The sequence below is a fragment of the Hylobates moloch genome, unplaced genomic scaffold (genome assembly GCF_009828535.3).
Source record: "Hylobates moloch isolate HMO894 unplaced genomic scaffold, HMol_V3 SCAFFOLD_17, whole genome shotgun sequence".
NCBI classification, from domain to species: Eukaryota; Metazoa; Chordata; class Mammalia; order Primates; family Hylobatidae; genus Hylobates; species Hylobates moloch.
This window is the reverse complement of record NW_026652292.1, coordinates 38,120,794-38,141,396: the sequence shown is the minus strand read 5'-3', so window position 1 is coordinate 38,141,396 and position 20,603 is coordinate 38,120,794. Positions and strand designations below refer to the sequence as shown.

At 38.6% G+C, this 20,603-nt stretch overlaps 1 protein-coding gene across 3 annotated transcripts in view; it reads left to right on the top strand.

Annotated features, from left to right (window-relative positions):
* OXCT1 (3-oxoacid CoA-transferase 1) overlaps positions 1-20,603 on the top strand; it is a 141,473-nt gene that overhangs the window by 13,726 nt on the left and 107,144 nt on the right. For all 3 annotated transcript variants that reach the window (XM_058430050.1, XM_032136188.2, XM_032136189.2), the window contains exons 4-7: positions 3,829-3,964; positions 7,837-7,986; positions 12,049-12,155; positions 14,329-14,389. In XM_058430050.1, coding sequence (XP_058286033.1) covers positions 3,829-3,964; positions 7,837-7,986; positions 12,049-12,155; positions 14,329-14,389 — 454 coding nt within the window. The remainder of the gene's footprint in view (positions 1-3,828; positions 3,965-7,836; positions 7,987-12,048; positions 12,156-14,328; positions 14,390-20,603) is intronic.

Genomic DNA, 20,603 nt, shown 5'->3' with positions numbered 1-20,603 from the left:
GGTTGGGGACATCAAAGGGCATCTGATCACATGGGACCTTGCAGGGCACTCTGGAGACCTTTGATTTTACTCTGAATGAAAGTACCATCACAAGGGCGTGAGCAAGAGCAGTGATATGTTCTGACTTACATTTTATATGGCTTGCTTTGGCTGCCATGTTGTGAGGGAGCGGAAGCAGGGAGGGTTTGCAGTACCCTGGCAAGATAGTGCAGAGTACCAAGGAGAGAGTGAGAAATGGCCAGATTCTGAATAGGCTTTGAAGGTGGAATCAGGATTTCCTGATAGATTCAATGTGGAGTTTGTGAGAGAAGTCGAAGATCGCTGCGTTAGTTTTGGGCTGAGGATCTGTAAGGTGAGCCTGCCATGAGGTGAGATGGGAAGGCTGCAGTGGAGTTGAATTTGGGGGAATAGAATTGTGGGGACCTAGCCAGGTACTAGGAGTAGGTTAAAAACTCAGAAGGCATTGTGTGCATTGAGAGTAATGGGGAGACAGCCCTTGAACAACGGAATCCTTAGGCATCTGGTGACCTCTAGTGGACAAATGTATTCTTAACTTGCAGGGCATTCTAGCTCAAAAGTACACTCTTGAAAATGCTTATGTTACTTAGGCATTCGTTTTCTTTTGAACCAAGTGAGAGTAAGTCATGCAGCTATTTCTTTTCTACCCATGGTGGATGGGAAATCTTACCAGATTCAGCATTTGAAGGCTAGGGATGCAAAACAAGTTGAGTAGGAGGTTGACAGTTACCTGTTACCTAGACACTTCGAAGTGTTCATTGTGTCAGGAGTGCCAGGGGTAGGAAACAGGTTTGGAAATGAAATTCTGAGAATTGGGAAGGAATCAGCTGAGCTGGAATGGTCACTTGTCAGTGTGAGGAGTATGAGAGTGGAGAGTGGACTGAAGTTGGGAGAACAGGTGGTATCAGGAGAAATGTCAGTGGTTTGTCACATACTTAACACCTTTCCAGATCAAGTAAGTAGCCGTCGCTAGTGCTCATTAATTTCCCCAACCAACTTTCTTTATATTCCATCACCAAAGCCAGAATTCTGGAGTGGGTCTGCAGCTACATCAGGATGGGCAACAAGTCTTATGAATTATTTTCCCCAAAGACCCTCTTGATTTCTCCCTTCTCCATTCCCATTCCCACTGCTTTAGCTCAGACTCTCACTGTTGCTTGTTTGGACTACTTCAAGCCTTTTCACTGATATCCCGGCCTTTCATCTTTCAACCTTTCCAGCTAATCATACTGTTACTTTTCCACTGAAAACTTTTTACAGGGGCTTCCTGTCTTTCAGGATGAAATCCCACAAGGCTGATCACAACTGGTCCTGCCTTCTCCCCTCCCATATGCTGTTGCCCTCAGTCCATACTCCAGGAACACTCAACAAGTAGTTTCCTGAGTGCATCTTTGGAAAGCTGTCTATCTGTCTGTTTCTCTCTACACCTCCACCCCACACTGTTCTCAAAATGTTTTCTTTTTTCCTATGTCTGTGTAAGTGCCACCTCCTGTAAGATTTTTTCTGCTTTCTCCTCCCCAAAAGTTGGGTTCTCCATTTTCAGAATTATCACAATTTGTGCCTAATTCCCTTAGCATGTCTCTCCCTCTGTTGTAATTATAGGTTACGTGTTTCTTTTCTCAGTTTCAAAGCTGCCCAGGACCAGGTCTTATTCACGATTGCAGCTGCAGAGCCTGACACAGGGATAGAATAAGCACTCAGTAAGGGAGTTTTAGATGAATGAACCGTGGAGATGACACAAGCTCTGTAGGGAAGGAACCATCAGAGCACTAAAGGAATTAGGAAGGAGAGATTGTAAATAAAAACTTCTGTTTCTAGGAAGCACTCTGGTCCTTATCACTACATTTCTGTCTCTTAAAAGGCTTTCTTGAAGCATAGTGTGGAGTAATATAGAAAAGTGAACATCTCATAAATACAGTTTGATGGAGTTTTACAAGCTGCACACCCATGTCATCAATGCCCAGATAGATAAATGGAACATGCCCAGTACCCCAGGAAGCCCTCTTCCTGCACCTTCCAGTCACTATTCTCTTCTCCCACTACCAATATTAATCGTTAGCTTTACTTTTGATCCTCATAGATTTGTTTTGTCTGATTTTGAACATCATATTAAAGGAATATTTCAGAGTATACTCTTGTATCTGGCTTTAGCTCAACATTGTTCTGTGAGATTCAGCCACTGTTGCTAATGGTTATAGATGAGTCATTCTCACTGCTATACCCCACTTCATTATGTAGTATGCCACAATTATCTATTTTGCTGATGAGCATTTGGGAGGCTCCAATTTTGGCCATAATGAACAGTGCTGCTATGAATTTTCTTGTACATGCCTTGTGATGAACCTAAGTATGCATTTCTGTTGGTTATAGACCCAGAATGGAATTGCTGACCCATAGCATATGGATATATTGAACATTAGTAGGTACTAACAGTTTTTCCAAGGTGATCATTTCAGTTTACATTCCCCTTGGCACATATGAGAGTTCTGATTGTTTCACATCTTTGTTGAGACTTGGTGTTTTCTTCTTTTTTAGCCATCCCTTCATGTTTGTGGTGGTGTCTCATCATACTTTTTGCCATTAAAAGTGTTTTGCTACTAAAAATATTTCCCCATTAAAAAAATTTCACCATTAAAAAATATTTCACTATTAAAAGATATTTCGCCATTAAAAATATTTCACCATTAAAAAATATTTCGCCATTAAAAGATATTTCACCATTAAAAATATTTCACCATTAAAAAAATATTTCGTCATTAAAATATTTCGCCATTAAAAAATTTCACCATTAAAAAAAGCTTAAGGTCAAGTATTCTTATCTTAGAAATGTTTTATTTCTCTAGTTGGTTAAAATATTTCTGACTCTTGAATGGAAGATGATCTTCAGTCTTTAAGGTGACTGAAATGGAAAAATAATTCATTCAGTTGTCTATCTTGTTACGTTGACTTTGCTTTAAATTCTAGGCATATTTTGCTTCAAAAAATAATAGAAATAAAGAAAGGCATAAACCTGGAGACCTTCACCCAATGAAAAAATAAAGTCAACACTGTGTATACCATTTCTAAGAATAAATTGAGCGCCAGCTTTAAAATAATAAAGATGTTAAACTATAGTATATATAATTTAACAGATACAGGATTATTGTTTCCACTTACACTCTTCACTGGCTTGTGATTAATTTTTTGTTTTTTTTTTTTGTTAAGAATGTGTAAATCTTCTTGAGCAAAAGATTTATGATATAGGGAAAATGTTCATAGCTATTTATAATTTGGGTCCACATTTCGATGAGTATGTTAATCTCTCTTTTAAATACCAGAATGCCCCTCTCTCCTTATTAGAAGAGAAAGAGCTTCTCCATCCAGATCTTCCTTTTGGGTCAGTATATTGCCACTGCATTTATGTGTTCCTTCAAAGCATAGGACAAGAACCAATTCATCTCTTTGCTTATCTTCTAACTCAGAATCACTCTGCAGCCGTGAAAATAACAAAAGGTGTGGGGTAAAACTGTAGGGTTGACACGGGTGTGAATATTGGCTGTATGTCCCTTACTGCCCAAGACCTTGCCTTGTGCATACCCCGCCCCCACAAAAAATCACTTAAACTTCTTGAGTTTTAGTTTCCTCAACTGTAAAATAAAAGGATAGCTACCTTGCAAAAGTTTTGGGGTTACGGGAGACTGAGAATGTGGATTAAATGCCTATGAGAAAGGATTTATTTTTCTTTAAATTAACAAAGTTTTATCTCTTTAAAAAGATGTAATAGTGTTCTGTCAGACGCTCTTTGGTAAGCTCCCTTCATTTTCCTTCTAGGGTTGACAATTTTGGTTTGGGGCTTTTGCTTCGGTCCAAGCAGATAAAACGCATGGTCTCTTCTTATGTGGGAGAAAATGCAGAATTTGAACGACAGTACTTATCTGGTGAATTAGAAGTGGAGCTGACACCACAGGTGAGAAAATTTGCTTTTCTTTTATAATACTAACTTACTTTAAAAATTCCTTTTCTCTGTGGAAATTTCTTTTTTTCTTTTTTTTTTTTTTTTTTTTTTTGAGACGGAGTCTTTCTCTGTCCCCCAGGCTGGAGTGCAGTGGCGCGATCTTGGCTCACTTCAAGCTCCGCCTCCCAGGTTCACGCCATTCTCCTGCCTCAGCCTCCTGAGTAGCTGGGACTACAGGCGCCCGCCACCTCGCCCGGCTAATTTTTTGTATTTTTAGTCGAGACGGGGTTTCACCGTGTTAGCCAGGATGGTCTCGATCTCCTGACCTCGTGATCCGCCCGCCTCGGCCTCCCAAAGTGCTGGGATTACAGGCTTGAGCCACCGCGCCCGGCCCTCTGTGGAAATTTCTTTGTGCAAAAGTGGTAAGGCAGAGGAAATACTACTTTGCCAAACCAAGGAATTTTGTTTCTAACTCACACCTGTTGATTGCTGGAGGATTAGTATTTTCTTCTGCTGTGTACTGAAAAAGGAGATATTTCTAAAAGATATCCAGGCTGCAAGATAAGATTTTAAGTTTGGCACTGTAATGTGTATTGTGCCAGAAGCATACAAAAGGATTTGTTGGAATGTTTGAGAATCATCCTAAAAAGTTAATTTATAGGAATTTATTTTATTTTATTTTATTTTTTGAGGCAGAGTCCCACTCTGTCACCCAGGGTGGAGTGCAGCAGTGTGATCTCGGCTCACTGCAACCTCCACCTCCTGAGTTCAAGCAATTCTCCTGCCTCAGCCTCCTGAGAAGCTGAGATTTGAGATTACAGGCATGTACCACCAAGCCCATCTACTTTTGTTTTCTGTATTTTTAGTAGAGACGGGGTTTCACCATGTTGGCCAGGCTGGTCTTGAACTCCTGACCTCAAATGAGCCACCTGCCTCGGCCTCACAGGTGTGAGCCACCGTGCCTCTCCAATTTCTATGAATTTTAGAACTAGAAATTTGTGGGTGATCTGGCCTTGCTGAGACACATCAGAGTGAAGCCCATGAAAGGTGCATGTGACTATATCTGAGTAAGTGCTGGGATCAGAACCTAGATTTCCAGGGAACTGATGTTACTACAAAGCAAGCAGTTGCTATAATTAATCTAGCAACTTTTCACTCATTTTCTATGTCATCTCTTAACTAATTGGAGTTATTCATAAAGAAAGGAAAACTTTCTGAAATCTTTAAGTAAAACAAGGGTCTACAGTTTGCTCTTCTTTCATTTTGACATGCTCTGCTCTCAGCTCTTGAACTGAGCCACTCTGCTTTATTTTAATCAACAGAAAACATTGCCACTGACTTTGCCAAGTTGCTATTAACATAATTTAGTAGATTTTTAAAAATTAGTAATGAAATCATGGTGTGTTTGTCTAGGAAGCACACATGGGGAACTATTCTGAGGCTCGTGTTGCAGTCACACCTGGTCACTCTATAGCACTGTTACCTGTACATACCATAGCATTGAACTGGGCTTGGTATTTACCCAATTTCCTCAGTTTTTTGAAAAAACAAAAACAAAAAAAAACAAAGATGTTTTAGTCTTCCCAGGCTGCTATAACAAAATGTCACAGACTGGTGGCTTAAACAACAGAAGTTTCTCACAGTTCTGAAGGCTTGGAAGTCCTCCTTGGCTTGCAGATGGCCGAATTCTCACTGGTCTTGCATGGCGGAGAGCATGCATGCTCCCTCTCTGGGTTTGTCTTCTTGTAGGAACACTAATCATACCAGATCAGGGCCCCACCTTTTTGACTTCCTTCAACCTTGATGACCTCCTTATAGGCCCTATCTCAATGCAGTCACATTGGTGACTAGGAATTCAATATATGAATTTTGGGGAGAACACAGTTCAGTCCATAGCAGTATTTTTCACATGGTAGGTTGAGATACAGTATTCTTTGGGTTGTGGAGCTATTGAAAATTAACCTTTTGATTACCCTTGGTATCTTTTATGTTACTCCTTATTTTGTCAGAAAGGATGTACATCGTTAATATATATATATTTTTTACAGTTTTTCCTCAGGCTAAGAGAGGTCAGTGTCTCCTTCCCCAACTTAGTGGCTCATTAGTAAACACTGGCTCTGGCAGCTTATTTTGCAGCCTGAAGGCTAGGCGGAGGAGTATCAATGGTGGGGATCAGGACTTCTTTGGTGGGTGAGGGTAAGAAGCTGGTGGCACCTACAGAAGGTCTATCTGCAGAAATAGTCCACTTTCAGGCCCTTACCTGGTATGATAGAAGGAGAGTATTCAGGGAGGGTATATATAAAACATATTTTAAGGCTGGGGGTAGTGTTATGGTGATTTTGATGATTTAATTTTTTGTGAATGTTACTAACTTCACAACACAAGGTAGAGTCATCTCTTTCCATTGGCTAGATAATCAGTTATCTGGAAGATTTTCAGTTATACCCCAAGTCTGTCTTTCCCCAGAATATTCCACCTACTTGAATGACTCAATGTCTCAAGTCCCAACTGTTAGTTTCTTCTTCGAGTTGAATACTTAGAGTCCTGTTAAAGTAGAAAATACTTTTTAAGGTTGGGACAATATGAACACATCATCATTAATACCATGAACCAATTCTTTTTTTTCTTAAAGAGGCAGATCTCATTATGTTGCCCAGGCTGGTCTCAAACTCCTGGCCTCAAGTGATCCTTCACCTCCCAAAGCACTGGGATTTACAGTCATGAGCCATGGTGTCCAGCCCCAATTTTTAACTACTGACTAGCCAGTCAGTTTTCTAGTAAGACTGTCATAACAAGTCTATCACAGTAGGCATCAATGTTAGGAGGGGTGTCAAGGTTCAGGGCCAGAGTTGATTCCCTAGGGAAAACCTGGGTAGAAAAACAGTTGAGAGTGAGAGAGCTAGGGAAACTAGTCTTGAAATCACTGGTACCTAGGAAGAAGAGTCACCCATGGGAACGATGATGATCAAAAGAAGATACAAAGAAACTTTGCTTGCAGCTGTTTCTATTCTGAAACAATTTGATGTACTCTTGGCTTTTAAAAACCAATTTACCTGTATGCTGTATTTTTCCTTTGTTTTTTTTTTCTTAGACAATTTGTAGATAAAAATATTTATGAAAATGGTTTAAAATAAGCTCTAAAATTTAAACACTTTACATTTTTTTTTTTTTTTTTTTTTGAGACAGAGTCTCGCTCTGTCACCCAGGCTGGAGTGCAGTGGCGCGATCTTGGCTCACTGCAAGCTCCGCCTCCCGGGTTCACGCCATTCTCCTGCCTCAGCCTCTCCGAGTAGCTGGGACTACAGGCACCCGCCACCACGCCCGGCTAATTTTTTGTATTTTTAGTAGAGACGGGGTTTCACCGTGGTCTCGATCTCCTGACCTCGTGATTCGCCCGCCTCGGCCTCCCAAAGTGCTGGGATTACAAGCGTGAGCCACCGCGCCCGGCAACACTTTACATTATTAACTTGAATAAAATTTAGGCCATACCAACATAGATCATGAAATAAAACAACATTTAATTGCATTAGTTAATATATAACTAAAGTTTCATAATTTGGATTTTAAAATTGACTTAGAATATCAAAAATAGACACATTTAAATGTGTCAAGAGATCACTGGGAGGTATGGAAGCTGAAAGCATGTCTATACAAATAAGTGGTTACATTTTGAATGTGGATTTAGAATGGATCTAGAGGGGCAGTAACTTCTTAAAATTGATCTTCTAGCATACAATATTAATGAAATACTCACACTAATGTACAATGCTAGCTACTTTTTAGAATTATAAGCCTCTAGAGAGTATGAACCACGTGTAAATGTTTGTGTCCACATACAGAAGTGTGCTTAGTGAACTTATGGGGTGTTGGTTGCTCATTTGTAGGGCACACTTGCAGAGAGGATCCGTGCAGGCGGGGCTGGAGTTCCTGCATTTTACACCCCCACAGGGTATGGGACCCTGGTACAAGAAGGAGGATCGCCTATCAAATACAACAAAGATGGCAGTGTTGCCATTGCCAGTAAGCCAAGAGAGGTAAGAAACACTCTTAACCAGATTATACCAGGACTTCTCTTTCCACGTGGGATTTTGGGTGGATCATTGGACAAATAAGTGTAAAATCACCTCTATGTGAGAAAAAGCACTCATTCATTTTCATAAATAGGCAAAATTTCTAGCTAAATCTAGGCATCCACTAGCATTTAAAATCACATAGAGAAACTAGAATAAAAAGAAGGAAAAAATGGTGTAATCCACATATGATGTACTAGTTAAGGTTAGTTACTTGAACTGATTTTATGGTAGGCTTTAACAAATTGAGAAACAGTTATACTTGCTGATTATGCTTATGTGGAAAATAAAGTAGTTGTGATATGCATGCTAGCAAACTCTTTATGCTCAGGCCCTTCCTAAAGTGACTGTAGGAAGGAAAAAACAAGGAAATAATATGTTTGTCTGAAACCTTGAAAGGAACTGTTATGATAGAATAGAGAGTTCATATGATCACTATTTATTTTGTATCTTGGACACATTTGAGCTTTTGACGGAATAACCTACTTCTGTTTAAAGTGCTGAGTAGGATGGGGTACATTTATTATAGGTATATTATAGAAGAATAGAACTTCAGATAAAGGTATTTGAGCTGCTCAGATTGGAGAAAATTCCAAAAATTACACTGGCCAGTATTTCATTACGGTATTTTTTAGTATCTTTCCATTTCCTTGTCTAGATGGCCAAAGAGAGTTAACACAGGTTGCAGAAATGCTGTACTCATCTCTGGGGAAGTGAACATAGTAAATCAGGGGATCTCTTATCACTTTTCTGCATATGGGGATGCTGGCTCTGCCCCTCCCGAGGAACAATCAGAGGGAAGATTGGAGGTCACCGAATATGTCCTTTGATGTTCAGTGTTGGTCTCCAGCTGTGTCTTCCATCTGGAGACATCTTTCTGTTGAGAGTGATCTATGTGGATTCAAAGCTTTTATTAATGTGTTTTTTATGTTTGATCTTTTTCCTTTACTGTCTAAATAAGTTTAAAAGGCTTCTTGACAAAGTAAAAGACAGGAGCCTAATTATTAAAATGAGCTGTAGTAGTATCTCATAAAGGTTCCCAGAAAACTTGCGATAAATACTTTGATAGCTTGCTAGAAGTTGAAGAATTAATTCACCTTGGGAAAATATGAGACTAAAATATTTCTTGGGTTCATTTCTGCCTGGAGTCAGGTGCCTCAAACTCGTAGTTTTTTAATTTTGTCTGAATTCCCTAGGAATATGACAGATAATTTATTTCTTAATTCTTAGTACTTTATTTTTTTTACTTAAAGTAGGAAGAAGTGAGTTAATTTCTGAATTAGTGTTATTTATTGAGGTCCTACTCTTCGCTGAGCCCTGGTCTAAGCACTGTCGTAAAATGATCTAGATCAAGTCCTCCTACTAGTGGAGGAACTGACAGTGAATGAATAAATGCATAATGTCTATAGTGGAAGTACTGTGAAGACAAATCAAGTAGATTAAGGGCAAAGAGAATTAATTATCATTGGCCAGGCAGCTGATATTCCAGATTGGTGGCCAGGGAGAGCTTTGGGGAGGTGATACTTGGTAGAGACCTGAATAAGGTAGGAGAACGAGGCAAGTGGACATAAGAGGGTTTGTGCTCTATTCAGAAGGACGAGTAAGTACAAGGTGCCGAGGCAGCTACAGGCTTGCCGTGTTTGGGGAACAGGAGGGTGCTGAGGCTGGAACAGCACATGAGGCAGAGAGTGATAGGGATGGAGATTGAAGAGAGGCAGGAGCCAAATTCATGCAAAGTTTGAATTTTACGGAACGTAGTGGGAAGTCTATGGAGGTTTGAATAAGCGTGAGAGTGATGTAATTTGAGTTGTCTTTTGTAACTATCACTGTGGCTGCTGGGGTGGTGATTCTTTTTTTTTTTTTTTTTTGCTAGGAAGCCAAGAGCAGACGCAGTGAGAGAGGGTTTAGGAGGCTGTTGTGTTAATTTAGGAGGGAATGGAAGGTGGCTAGACCAAGGTGGTAACAGTGGAGTTTGAGAGAAGTCGTTGAAATTGGTGTTATGTTCATGGTAGAGCCAACAGGATTTGCTGGTGGATAGGTAAGGGGTGTAAGAGGAGTCAAGCATACTGTGTAAGATGAGTGAAGCACAGGCCTTATCAAAGAGCTCTGTTTGGAACATGGCGCATTGGAGATGTTCATTAGACTCCAAGAGGAGGTGCTTAGTGGACTTCAGATCAGGGGAGAGTCTAGAGCCAGGATAGAGACTTTGGAGGCATCAGCATTATAGTATTTAAATCTGTATACTAGATGAGTGTCTAGGGGCTGAGTGCAGAGCACCTCGTTGACATTTTAGAAATTGGGAAGAGAAGGAGCATCAAAGAGAAATGGGAAAGAGTGATTAGTAAGTAAAGAAGAAACCCAGGGGCATCTGGCAATTTGAAAGATAAGGGAAATTTTAAAAAGAAGGGAATGATCAACTGAGTGTGAAGAGGTTGGTAATACAGGGCCTGGAATTGAATCATTGGATTTGGAAAAACAGAGGTCATTGACAACTTTAAGGATTATTCCTTTTTGGAATAGAGGGGATGAAAATCTCATTAGATTCAAGAAAGAACCAAAACGTGAGGAAGTGGTGACTATGAAATGTACAATTCTTTCAAGTGAGTATAATAGCTAGTTTGACAAAACCAACTCCTTCCCCATTTTTAAATTTCAGTAAAACTAACACTCAGCAACAGCTGGTGTGTAGACACATCAGAAAATTATGTAACTGGAAAATCAAAGAAGCCTGTTTATTGACTTTGCCTTGCATTTGCATATATTTACCCCAGTTTTCTAGATCTGTATGTAAAATGCTCAACTATCATTGTTGGTATTTACAGTGATTTTTGAAATATATAAGCTGTTCCAAAATAACTTTGTATATTGATATGTGGCTCAGAAATATCTTTCATATAATTTATCTTAGTTCCTATAGTAAGATCCTCATTCATCAGTTATTCCCTAAGTGCATTAATCTTTTTTCTAGCAGGCAACTTGGTTAATGTCTTTAAAGCAGCTTTTATTTAAGAAAGGTTTTGTTTCAAACCATAGTTGAAATAAATGTACCAAAATTTTCTATAGCAGCTTTTTGTAAAACGCACTTAGTCTGTTTTTCCACTAGGGGGTGCAGTAGGGATGAGAATGGAGTTCTACATTCACATGGCTCCATTTTGTGCAGTGATGGAGTGTGGCAATGGATGTTTGTTTTAATTCCGGGAAATAAACCCTCAAGAATAAAAGAACAGGATGGCAAGACAGTTTTGCTTTATGTTCTTCCCTCCAAAATTTGTAGTATAATTAAAAGGCAATAAACATAAATAAAAATCAATAGCATTCCCTAGACCAGTAATGTCAGAAGAGTAGATAGGAGCAAATATAACATTCACAGTAGCAAGAGAAACCACTAAGTACCTATAAATAAACCTAAGAAAAATATATAAAGCTTTTATGGAGAAAATAATAAAACTATTGAAGGAGGTCGAAGAAAACCTCAGTAAATGGAGACATATACTATGCTCATGGGTGGGAAGATAGGGCATGTTGATTTTCTCCAAATTTACTGATTCTGTGAATCCCATTTAAAATCTCAACAGGTGATTATAGGTTAATGAGGATAGCTGAATGATAGATTTTTGTAACTCTTTTATTTAGAAAAACAATACATAGACCATTTTATGCAAACTGTTTTTTCAGGGGGGAGGGAAAGAAGGACTACTTTTCGTATTCAATATATAACCTGTACATACAAATAGTAAAATGAAAATAGTCTATCCCTCAGGCCATAGAACTTTCAGTTCCTCAAATGCACAAGTTTTCTTTTGTCAGTGGACCTTTGCTTGTCTGTTTCCTTAGCTCCCCTTAGACCACTTTGACTAAGTCCTGCTTGCCTAACACTGCTTATCTTTGAAGTCTCTGGGATGCTTTTCCCTCTGAGAAATTTTCCCTCACTAGGCTTGTATCCTTATTATCTACCTCTATCAGAGTGTCTCTATCTCAATCAAGACCTGTGCAAATACCTGACGACGTCTTCTCCCTCTTCTGCAGGTGAGGGAGTTCAATGGTCAGCACTTTATTTTGGAAGAAGCAATTACAGGGGATTTTGCTTTGGTGAAAGCCTGGAAGGCGGACCGAGCAGGAAACGTGATTTTCAGGTATTGTGACAGTTTTAAAAACACTCGTGCATATCAGCAACTCTAAAAATGGATGTCAGAGTGAATTTGGAATTTAAAAATGTATTTTCGAAATGGCCCAAAATCATACACGCCCATGTGTATTGCACATATATAAGTGTGTGCAGGGCTGCTGGTATGTCTACCTGTGGGAGTCTGTTTGGACTGGTTGATATCTATGTTGCACTGCTTGTTAAATATTTGAATCTATATGCCCTTTTATATAGGCACGTGCAGTTGTTTTTCTCCTTATGTATTTTAGTTGCCAAGACCAGTTACATGCTTAGAAAATGTGACATCATACAATTTTATTTAATTGATATTATAATTTACATGTATTATCTTAAAATGTCAAAGTTAATTTGATACTCTGGAAAGATACTGCTAATAATCATTGGGGTCAGTCCTTCAGTCCTTTTGGTGTCTTCTAGGAAATGCTTACAAAGGTTCTATCTGAAAAATTGATTAACCTTTATAATACTGAATTTTCAATCCTCACTCTCAGCCACAGACTTTATAGATTTTAAAGTCTTTTGGTTATTCTAAGCATACTAAGTATTTATATCTTGGATTTATAGATTTATATAGTTGTTTTTTGAGGATTATGAAACCTTTGAGTGTACACTTAAGAGTTTTCCAAACTATTTGATCTTGAAGACTTTACCTATCAGATTACAGAAATCATTGTTTTTGCTCATTTATCATTTGCTGCTTTCGATTAACAATTTTTAAATCTTTAGCAAATGCAGCTTTGTTGCAATCACAATTAAGTTCTCAGTGACACTCTCATATCACTTTTTATTTCTGAAGGACTTATGTGATATTAATGCTCTTTGATTTCTTTAATTTAGCCAGTTTTTTAAAGTACAACTAATTTTGGCAATAACAGGAGACATTTTACATCATCTTTACCTTATTTGACACGTTTGTGTAATATTTACACATGCTTAGTTGCTTTTTTTAAAAGATTAACAAAATTGTATACTACCAAGCATAAAGGAATTATTGAAAATATTCCCACGTTTATTCTGCACTGCAGTGCCTGGCTCTGGTATTTAAAGGCTGCACAAAGGCTATTCTGGGCACTGACTTTATGCTGGTGGTTAATGAGTTCTGGTGTGAAATGAAAGCTTGCATCACCAATGGTCAAGTGACCTTAGGACTGACTTCATATTTAGTGGGACAGCTGGAACAGAAGGCTGTCTAGATTATTCAAGTGGGGGACTTGGGACTCCTTTGCCTCTGACCATTTTGCCCTTGGAGCTTTTGATGCCTGGATGTCTGGTGGGATCTAACCCAGCAACTTGTGAAAGTTCATGGGGGCTCCTTTCTCAAGGATGCTCCTTTTCCTGTACTCATTCTTCAATCTGAGCAAAAGAAATATTGGTGGCTCAAAAGAGCTAGTAAAACATAGCTGTGACTTACTTCCTTCTACCAAAGAAATTCTGCAGTCAACCTATATTCCCAGAGACAAAAAATATATTTTAATCTTTACCATTAGGGGAACTGTATTGAGGAGCATCAGAGTGCAAAACCATCAGCAAAATTGGCACCTGCTAGAAATTTTTACACCTCGGGGTCTGATATGGGTGGTATACTTTCAAAAACTTCATCAGAAAATGATTCTCCAGAATGATCTTTATAGGTGACTCAAATTATCAATGAATGTTTCATTTAGTTTCAGCAATAGGCTTCTCTTCAATAGAGAATGTAATTACTGTATCTTCTCATGTGAAGCATTTGCTACTTTTCCTTTCTTAATATTTTAATGAAAGCAAGTGGTTGAATGAAATATTTAACTAATAGGGACAAAGCATACTTGTTAAAAGATTAAGGGAAATTAACTTCAAATAAGATAGATTTATTAATATTCCTTTTTTTGTTGTAGCTATATGTTGAATGTGAAAAATAGTCCTCTTTCCCTCAATCCTTTTCAAAACAAAACTATATACATTGAATAAAGTAGTTATGATTTTTAAAAATTTATGAGATATTTATAAAACTTTATTAATGGAAAATATGATACACTCTTTTTGGAAAGATTCTTAGATTCTTAGTGCATAGAAATTCTAATCTATAAAACCTTAAAGGTGACAGAGATGCTTATTTTTGGTCTTTCCACCCCCCAACTTTCTTATCTCCTCCACCCCTGTAGGAAAAGTGCAAGGAATTTCAACTTGCCAATGTGCAAAGCTGCAGAAACCACGGTGGTAGAGGTAAGAGGTTATTTTTGAATTCTTGGTGTTAATTATTTAACTTGATGTTAAGTATTAATTCAAGAAAAAGTACCACAGTTCATTTGTTTTCTGGATAACAATGACAGCTTTTTTTTTTGTTTTGGAAATGGATCCATTCTATCTAAATATATAATAGTTAAAATTTTGCTGTAACTTCAGCTTTCTGGTTAGATAGGGTCTCACTAGAATGCTCTCTTTGGGAATCAAGCAATGGGACCAGCTTATAAAAGTCTTTTGATCCTTAAATGAAATAGATCTCCTTGAATGAAATTCCAAGATGAATTTGTGTATGTGGAATCCCTGGAAAATAGTAAATGTGTCAGAAGAAGTTCATGATCTTACTGACATAGATTTTGTGATTTCTTTAAGGGAAGAGCTTTGCACATATAACTACTTTGATGTGGTTCAATTCAGAGCAAATTCAGGCACTGACTGTCCTTTGGGTATCTCAGTGTTTGGAAGGGGCTTGAATAATTCTGCAGCCTTCCCAGGCTTAAGGACCCAGGGCAGAAACAGGGGCTTTTACCAAAACCGTGCCACTTTGGTTTTAACATATTGAACCTCAAAGAAGACTTCAAATGGTTCTCAACTTGAGGCTTTGAGGATCAACTTGGAACCAAATTTTCGTGGGAGTTTGAGGTAGTTTTTCCTTGGGAGGGCTTTATAGGACCCCTATTGGGATCTGGAATTGAAAATACATAGGTTCCTGATTGATTTTTCTCATGATGGCAGGTGTTGTACGTGGTATCTTTTGATTCATTTTTACAAGGCCAAGATAATGTTTCATGAAGTCAGTACAGTGTATTTTGAAACAATCAAATGTTAGAGTTTTGTTCCTTTCTTGGAAAATGAAGTGTGCTATTTTTAAATTGCTGAGGTATATGTTACTTTCAACCGAGGCGTGGTGGTTTCTTTTGCAATGGCTTTACATTTTCTGCATTTAAAATGGATAATGTGGCTTACACTTTCTGTGTAACCTGTCTTTAATTTATTCATCCATCTTAATGACCTGTCCGTGGCACACAACTATAGCATTACTGAAAAAAGGCCTACAGCATAGCTTAAAATAATCAATAGTTTTACACCTGTTGACTTCCTGTATTTCTGTAAAACTGTCAGAAACCAGTATTTCTTTCTAGAGTACAGAGGGGCGTTATGCATTATCCTGGGTGAAGTTCTCTTTAAAATTTTTTCTGTTATAATCTGGTTCTTTTCAGTTCATCTCATTTCTTACAAAAGCAGAAAATAACCTTGTGTTGAAGAATCATTGTAGGTATTAGGAAAGAGAGGCTCTCTTTTGGCCTAAGGAGAGAAAATCCTTTAACTGATCCAGCAAATGTAATAAAGGCTGCCCTTCTGTGTCCCGGAACAGACATCTCTGATGGATCACAGAATGCTTTTCTGGTAGGCCGAGACACACATTAGGGTCTCTTTCAACACAGTGATGTGCGCAACCACTCCTAATTCACTACACTCTCTAGTATGGTAGCCACTAGCCACATGTGACTTATAAAATTAAAATTAAAATTATGGCACAGTGGCTCAGGCCTGTTATCCCAGCACTTTGGAAGGCTGAGGCAGGTGGATCGCTTGAGCCTAGATGTTCAAGGGCAACATGGTGAAACCCTGTGTCTACAAAAAATTACAAAAAATTAGCCAGACATGGTGGCATGTGCCTAAGTCCCACCTACCCAGGAGCTGAGGTCTGAGGATTGCCTGAGTCCAGGAGGTCAAGGCTGCAGTGAGCTGTGACTATGTCACTGTGCTCCAGCCTGGGCCACAGAGTGAGACCCTGTCTCAAAAAAAAAAAAAAATTGACTGAGAAATTGAATTTACGTTTATACTAGTCCCATATCAAGCAAAGCTACATGTGGCTAGTGATTACTGTATTGATCAGCACAAGTAAACATTATCATTGCAGGAAGTTTTACTGGACAAAGCTGGATTAGAAGGATCAAGAATAATCTGTTACACTAGTTCAGGAACATAAGCAAAACAGCTCTTTGGACTATAGGATTATTGTAAGCCTACCCCTGACACCTGTTCATAGTAGGAATATATAGTATACATAGCAGAAACCTGACCATAGATTGAATTGTAAGAACTGTGCTCTCAAAAGTGGAAAATAATTTGGAATTGGGGTTAGTGCCTAGATTGGGCATTTTCTGATATGAAACTCTGTTTTGGCTTTGTGACTTGTATTTTGAGTCCAGTGAGTACCCTGGACCTCCAGCCCCCTGTTCTGTGCTATGCCCTATGCACTCCGTTACCTGTGCTGGGCTCCAGGTTTCTATGACTTTTCAAGCCCTATCTTGCTTTCTTTTATGGGGGTCATAGTGGGATGGATGATTATGAGCTGGTCTCTGAAGTGCAACATTTAAGAGGAATCTTCAGAGATCATTAAGTTAACTGCATATTCTTCTGCATACAAAATGCTAATAATGTTAGCTACTATTCAAGCATTTGTGATGTATCAGCCAGTACCGTATTCCTTATGTGCATTATTTTAAATTCTCACAATAGTCTTATGAGATAGGAATAATAATTATCTTTATTTTAGAGATAATGACTTTAAGGCATAGAGAGGTTAAGTTATATACGCAATGTCACACAGCTTAGGTGGAACCAGGATAGACCCACAGAGAAACTGATTCCAGGCTGTCTACTCTTTTCCATTATGTTATGAAGTGCTTCCATATTATCTATCAGTGGATGCTTTAAACTCTTGGAAGATATTGAATCTCCAGAAGTAGTCGATTTCATTGCTAACTATTAGATACAAGCAAATAAGGAGTTCCTTTTTTTTTTTTTTTTTTTTTTCCCCTTTTTTTTTTTTTCCCAGACCTTCCTTGACAATTATTTCAATTGTAGTCTTTTTTTTTTTTTCTTCTAGTACCATCTACCTTAGAGATGTCTTTGAGAAAGGCATCATCCTTTGTTCAGTGGCCCCGTGCATTCATTCAGTCTTTCTCTTGGACTCTCTTCATTCGATTGTCTAGCCTCTTTGACCTTTAAGCTTTTTACGTATTTCTCTAAATGTGGTGACTGAATGTCTGTTCTAGTACTATAGTATCTTAAGCAGTGGGAGGCATAACAGTGTGACTACACCCTATATAACATAGTCAACGGCGTCTTTTTTTTTTTCTTAAATAAAGAACTTTTAGCTCACCTCCTTTCTTTTGAATTGTATAATCTGGATTAGAGCTTGTCTCTTAAAGCTCTGTGCCAGCATCTTCCCACTCCACAATGCTGCATCTTCTCAACCTTTCTTCTCCCTGGTGATTTGAGTTTTGACTTGAGTTTTAAGGAGGATAGAACTATAAATACTTAAAGTACTAATGATGATTCCCTTAGACATCTTAAATTTGTTTTGGATTTAGAAGCAGGGTGGCAAAGGAACATACCTCTTGCTTTTTTGTTTATAATTTTTAAATTATATAATTTACAGCAAATGTTTTACATCAAGAAGTAAATGAGTATGTTTATTGTGAATTTAAAAGAAAATCAAATTGTCCTTGATGTTACTTATTTCTAGACTCTGCAGAAGGGAAACATTAGTCCTTTTTGGCAAAGTTTTGGTTTCAGATGTGTTCTAGACCAAGGGCCCCCAACCCTCAGGCCATGGACCTGTACTGGCCCATGGTCTGTTAGGAACTGGGCCTTACAGTGGGAGATGAGTGGTGGGTTAGTGAGCGTTACTGCCTGAGCTCTGCCTCCTGTTAGATCAGCCCTGGCATTAGATTCTCATAGGAGTGGGAACCCTATTATGAACTGTGCATGTGAGGGATCTAGGTTGCTCGCTCCTTATGAGAATCTAACTAACACATGATGATCTGAGGTGGAACAATTTCATCCCAAAACCACGTCCCCGCCAAACCCCTGTCTGTGGAAAAAGTGTCTTCCACAAAACTGATCCCTAGTACCAGCCAAAAAAGTTGGGGACCACTTTTCTAGATAAACTTATGAGTTGTGTAAAACCATAGAGGTGATCACTTATGTCTGTTTTTAACAAAACCAATATGAACATTACATTCATATTTCTTAAAATGTGCAGCCATTTGCCTGCTTCCCCACAAAGTTGTGACACAGTTGATGCTGGCTGTATCTTCCTACCCCTCTTATGGACCTAGGTAGCTACTTGGGAAAACTAGTGCACGTGGGCGCATATTGCCACACATGCCGGAGAGATGTTTCTCTTTTCAGTCCAGACAGTGTTGTTTCTGGACCTCCCTCTCTTCGAGTGAGGGTGAAGTCTTCCCTGATAAACTTTACAAGTTCAAGTGCAAAACCAGCCAGGGAATGACTCTTGGATGTTGCCTTCCATGTGTATGACAAGGAGTAGCAAGGACTCTTGCGTCTTCCAAAGGGAACTAATTTGGCTGTTTCTCAGGAGGAATCCTGTTATTGTGTTAAGCTCTCAACTCCCTATGAGCCCCTCTGCTAGTCTTCTGTGTGCATAACCTACCATCCAAGTTTCTCTGGAAATGGCCTATTTCTATTTTTTTTTGAAGGAGCCTATAATAGAAAACCTATGGGGAGGGATGAGAGTGCTTCACTCAGGAGACTGTTGATGCTTTGTCTCCTGCAAGCAGCCTGGCATACACGTGCTGTCAGAAAAGGTCGTCTGACTCAGCCACTGAAGCTGCTGAGGCTGCCTGTGACTGAAATAACCTCGCTGCTGTGGATTTCTTTGTGCTGTCAGGCTTGTGCCATGGCTAGTTTACGAGACAGCAAAGGTTTACCCAAGGCCCTTTCAACTATTTTAGTTAACTGCGGCTTTCAGTCAAAACAAGTATATTTATCATGACATAAATATAATTACTTTTATTGTATTTATATTGTGGTATAAAGAATTGTAAAAGAACTGTAAAAGAATTGCTTAGATGATATGATATTTGGTGCACACAAGTATTTACTGTAGCCTGTGTGGTTTATGAAGCATAATATAAATTGAATATCGGTAAACCCATCTAATATAAGAATTAGAGGTTAATGGACATATAGAAAATTATTTTCAAAAGTGATATCCTAAGACTTATATTTATAAGAGCCAGGCTTCAGGGAGCTGTATCTTCTGTGCTCTGTACCAGTGCCTGGCACATGCCATTGTTTTAAAATTTTTAAATTTTTGTGGGTACATAGTAGGTGTATATATTTATGATTATTGGGCTGTTCAGATTTTTAATTTCTTTCTGGTTCAATCTTGATAGGTTATATATGTCTAGGAATTTATTCATTTCTTCTAGATTTTCCAATTTATTGGCATATAGTTGCTCCTAGTAGCCACTAATGATTCTTTGAATTTCTTATGAGTTGTAATGTCCCCTTTTTCATCTCTGATTTTATTTGGGTCTTCACCCCTACCCCCACCCCCACCATTATTAGTCTGGCTAAAGGTTTGTCAAGTTTGTTTATCTTCTCAAAATACGAACTTTTTGTTTCATTGTTCTTTTGTATTTTCTTCATTTCAAATTTATTTCTGCTCTGATCTATATCTCTTTTACTAGTTTTGGGTTTGGTTTGCTCTTTTTTTTTTTTTTTTTTTTTTGAGACAGAATCTTGCTCTTTTGCCCAGGCCAGAGTGCAGTGGTGCTATCTTGGCTCACTGCAAGCTCCACCTCCCAGGTTCACGCCATTTTTCTGCCTCAGCCTCCCGAGTAGCTGGGACTACAGGTGCCTGCCACCGTGCCCGGCTAATTTTTTGTATTTTTTTTAGTAGAGATGGGGTTTCACCGTGTTAGCCAGGATGGTCTCGATCTCCTGACCTCGTGATCTGCCTGCCTCGGCCTCCCAAAGTGCTGGGATTACAGGCGTGAGCCACTGAGCCTGGCCTGGTTTGCTCTTTTCTAGTTCTTTAAGTTACATCATTAGGTTATTTTTTTTTTCTTTTTTGATGTAGGCACTTATAGCTATAAATTTTCTTCTTAGTAATTTTTATCTGATGAAATGTTCTGTAGATCTCTATTAGGTTCATTCTGTAGTGCAGATTAAGTCCTATGTCTCTGACTTTTCTTCCTGAGAAATCTGTTCAGTGCTGAAAATGGGGTATGGAAGTCTCCAGCTGTTTTATTTTAATCTGTCTCTCTTTAGCTCTAATAATATTTGCTCTATGTATCTGGCTGCCCCAGTGTTGGGTGCGTATATATTTATAATCATTGTATCCTCTTGCTGAATTGACCCCTTTATCATTATA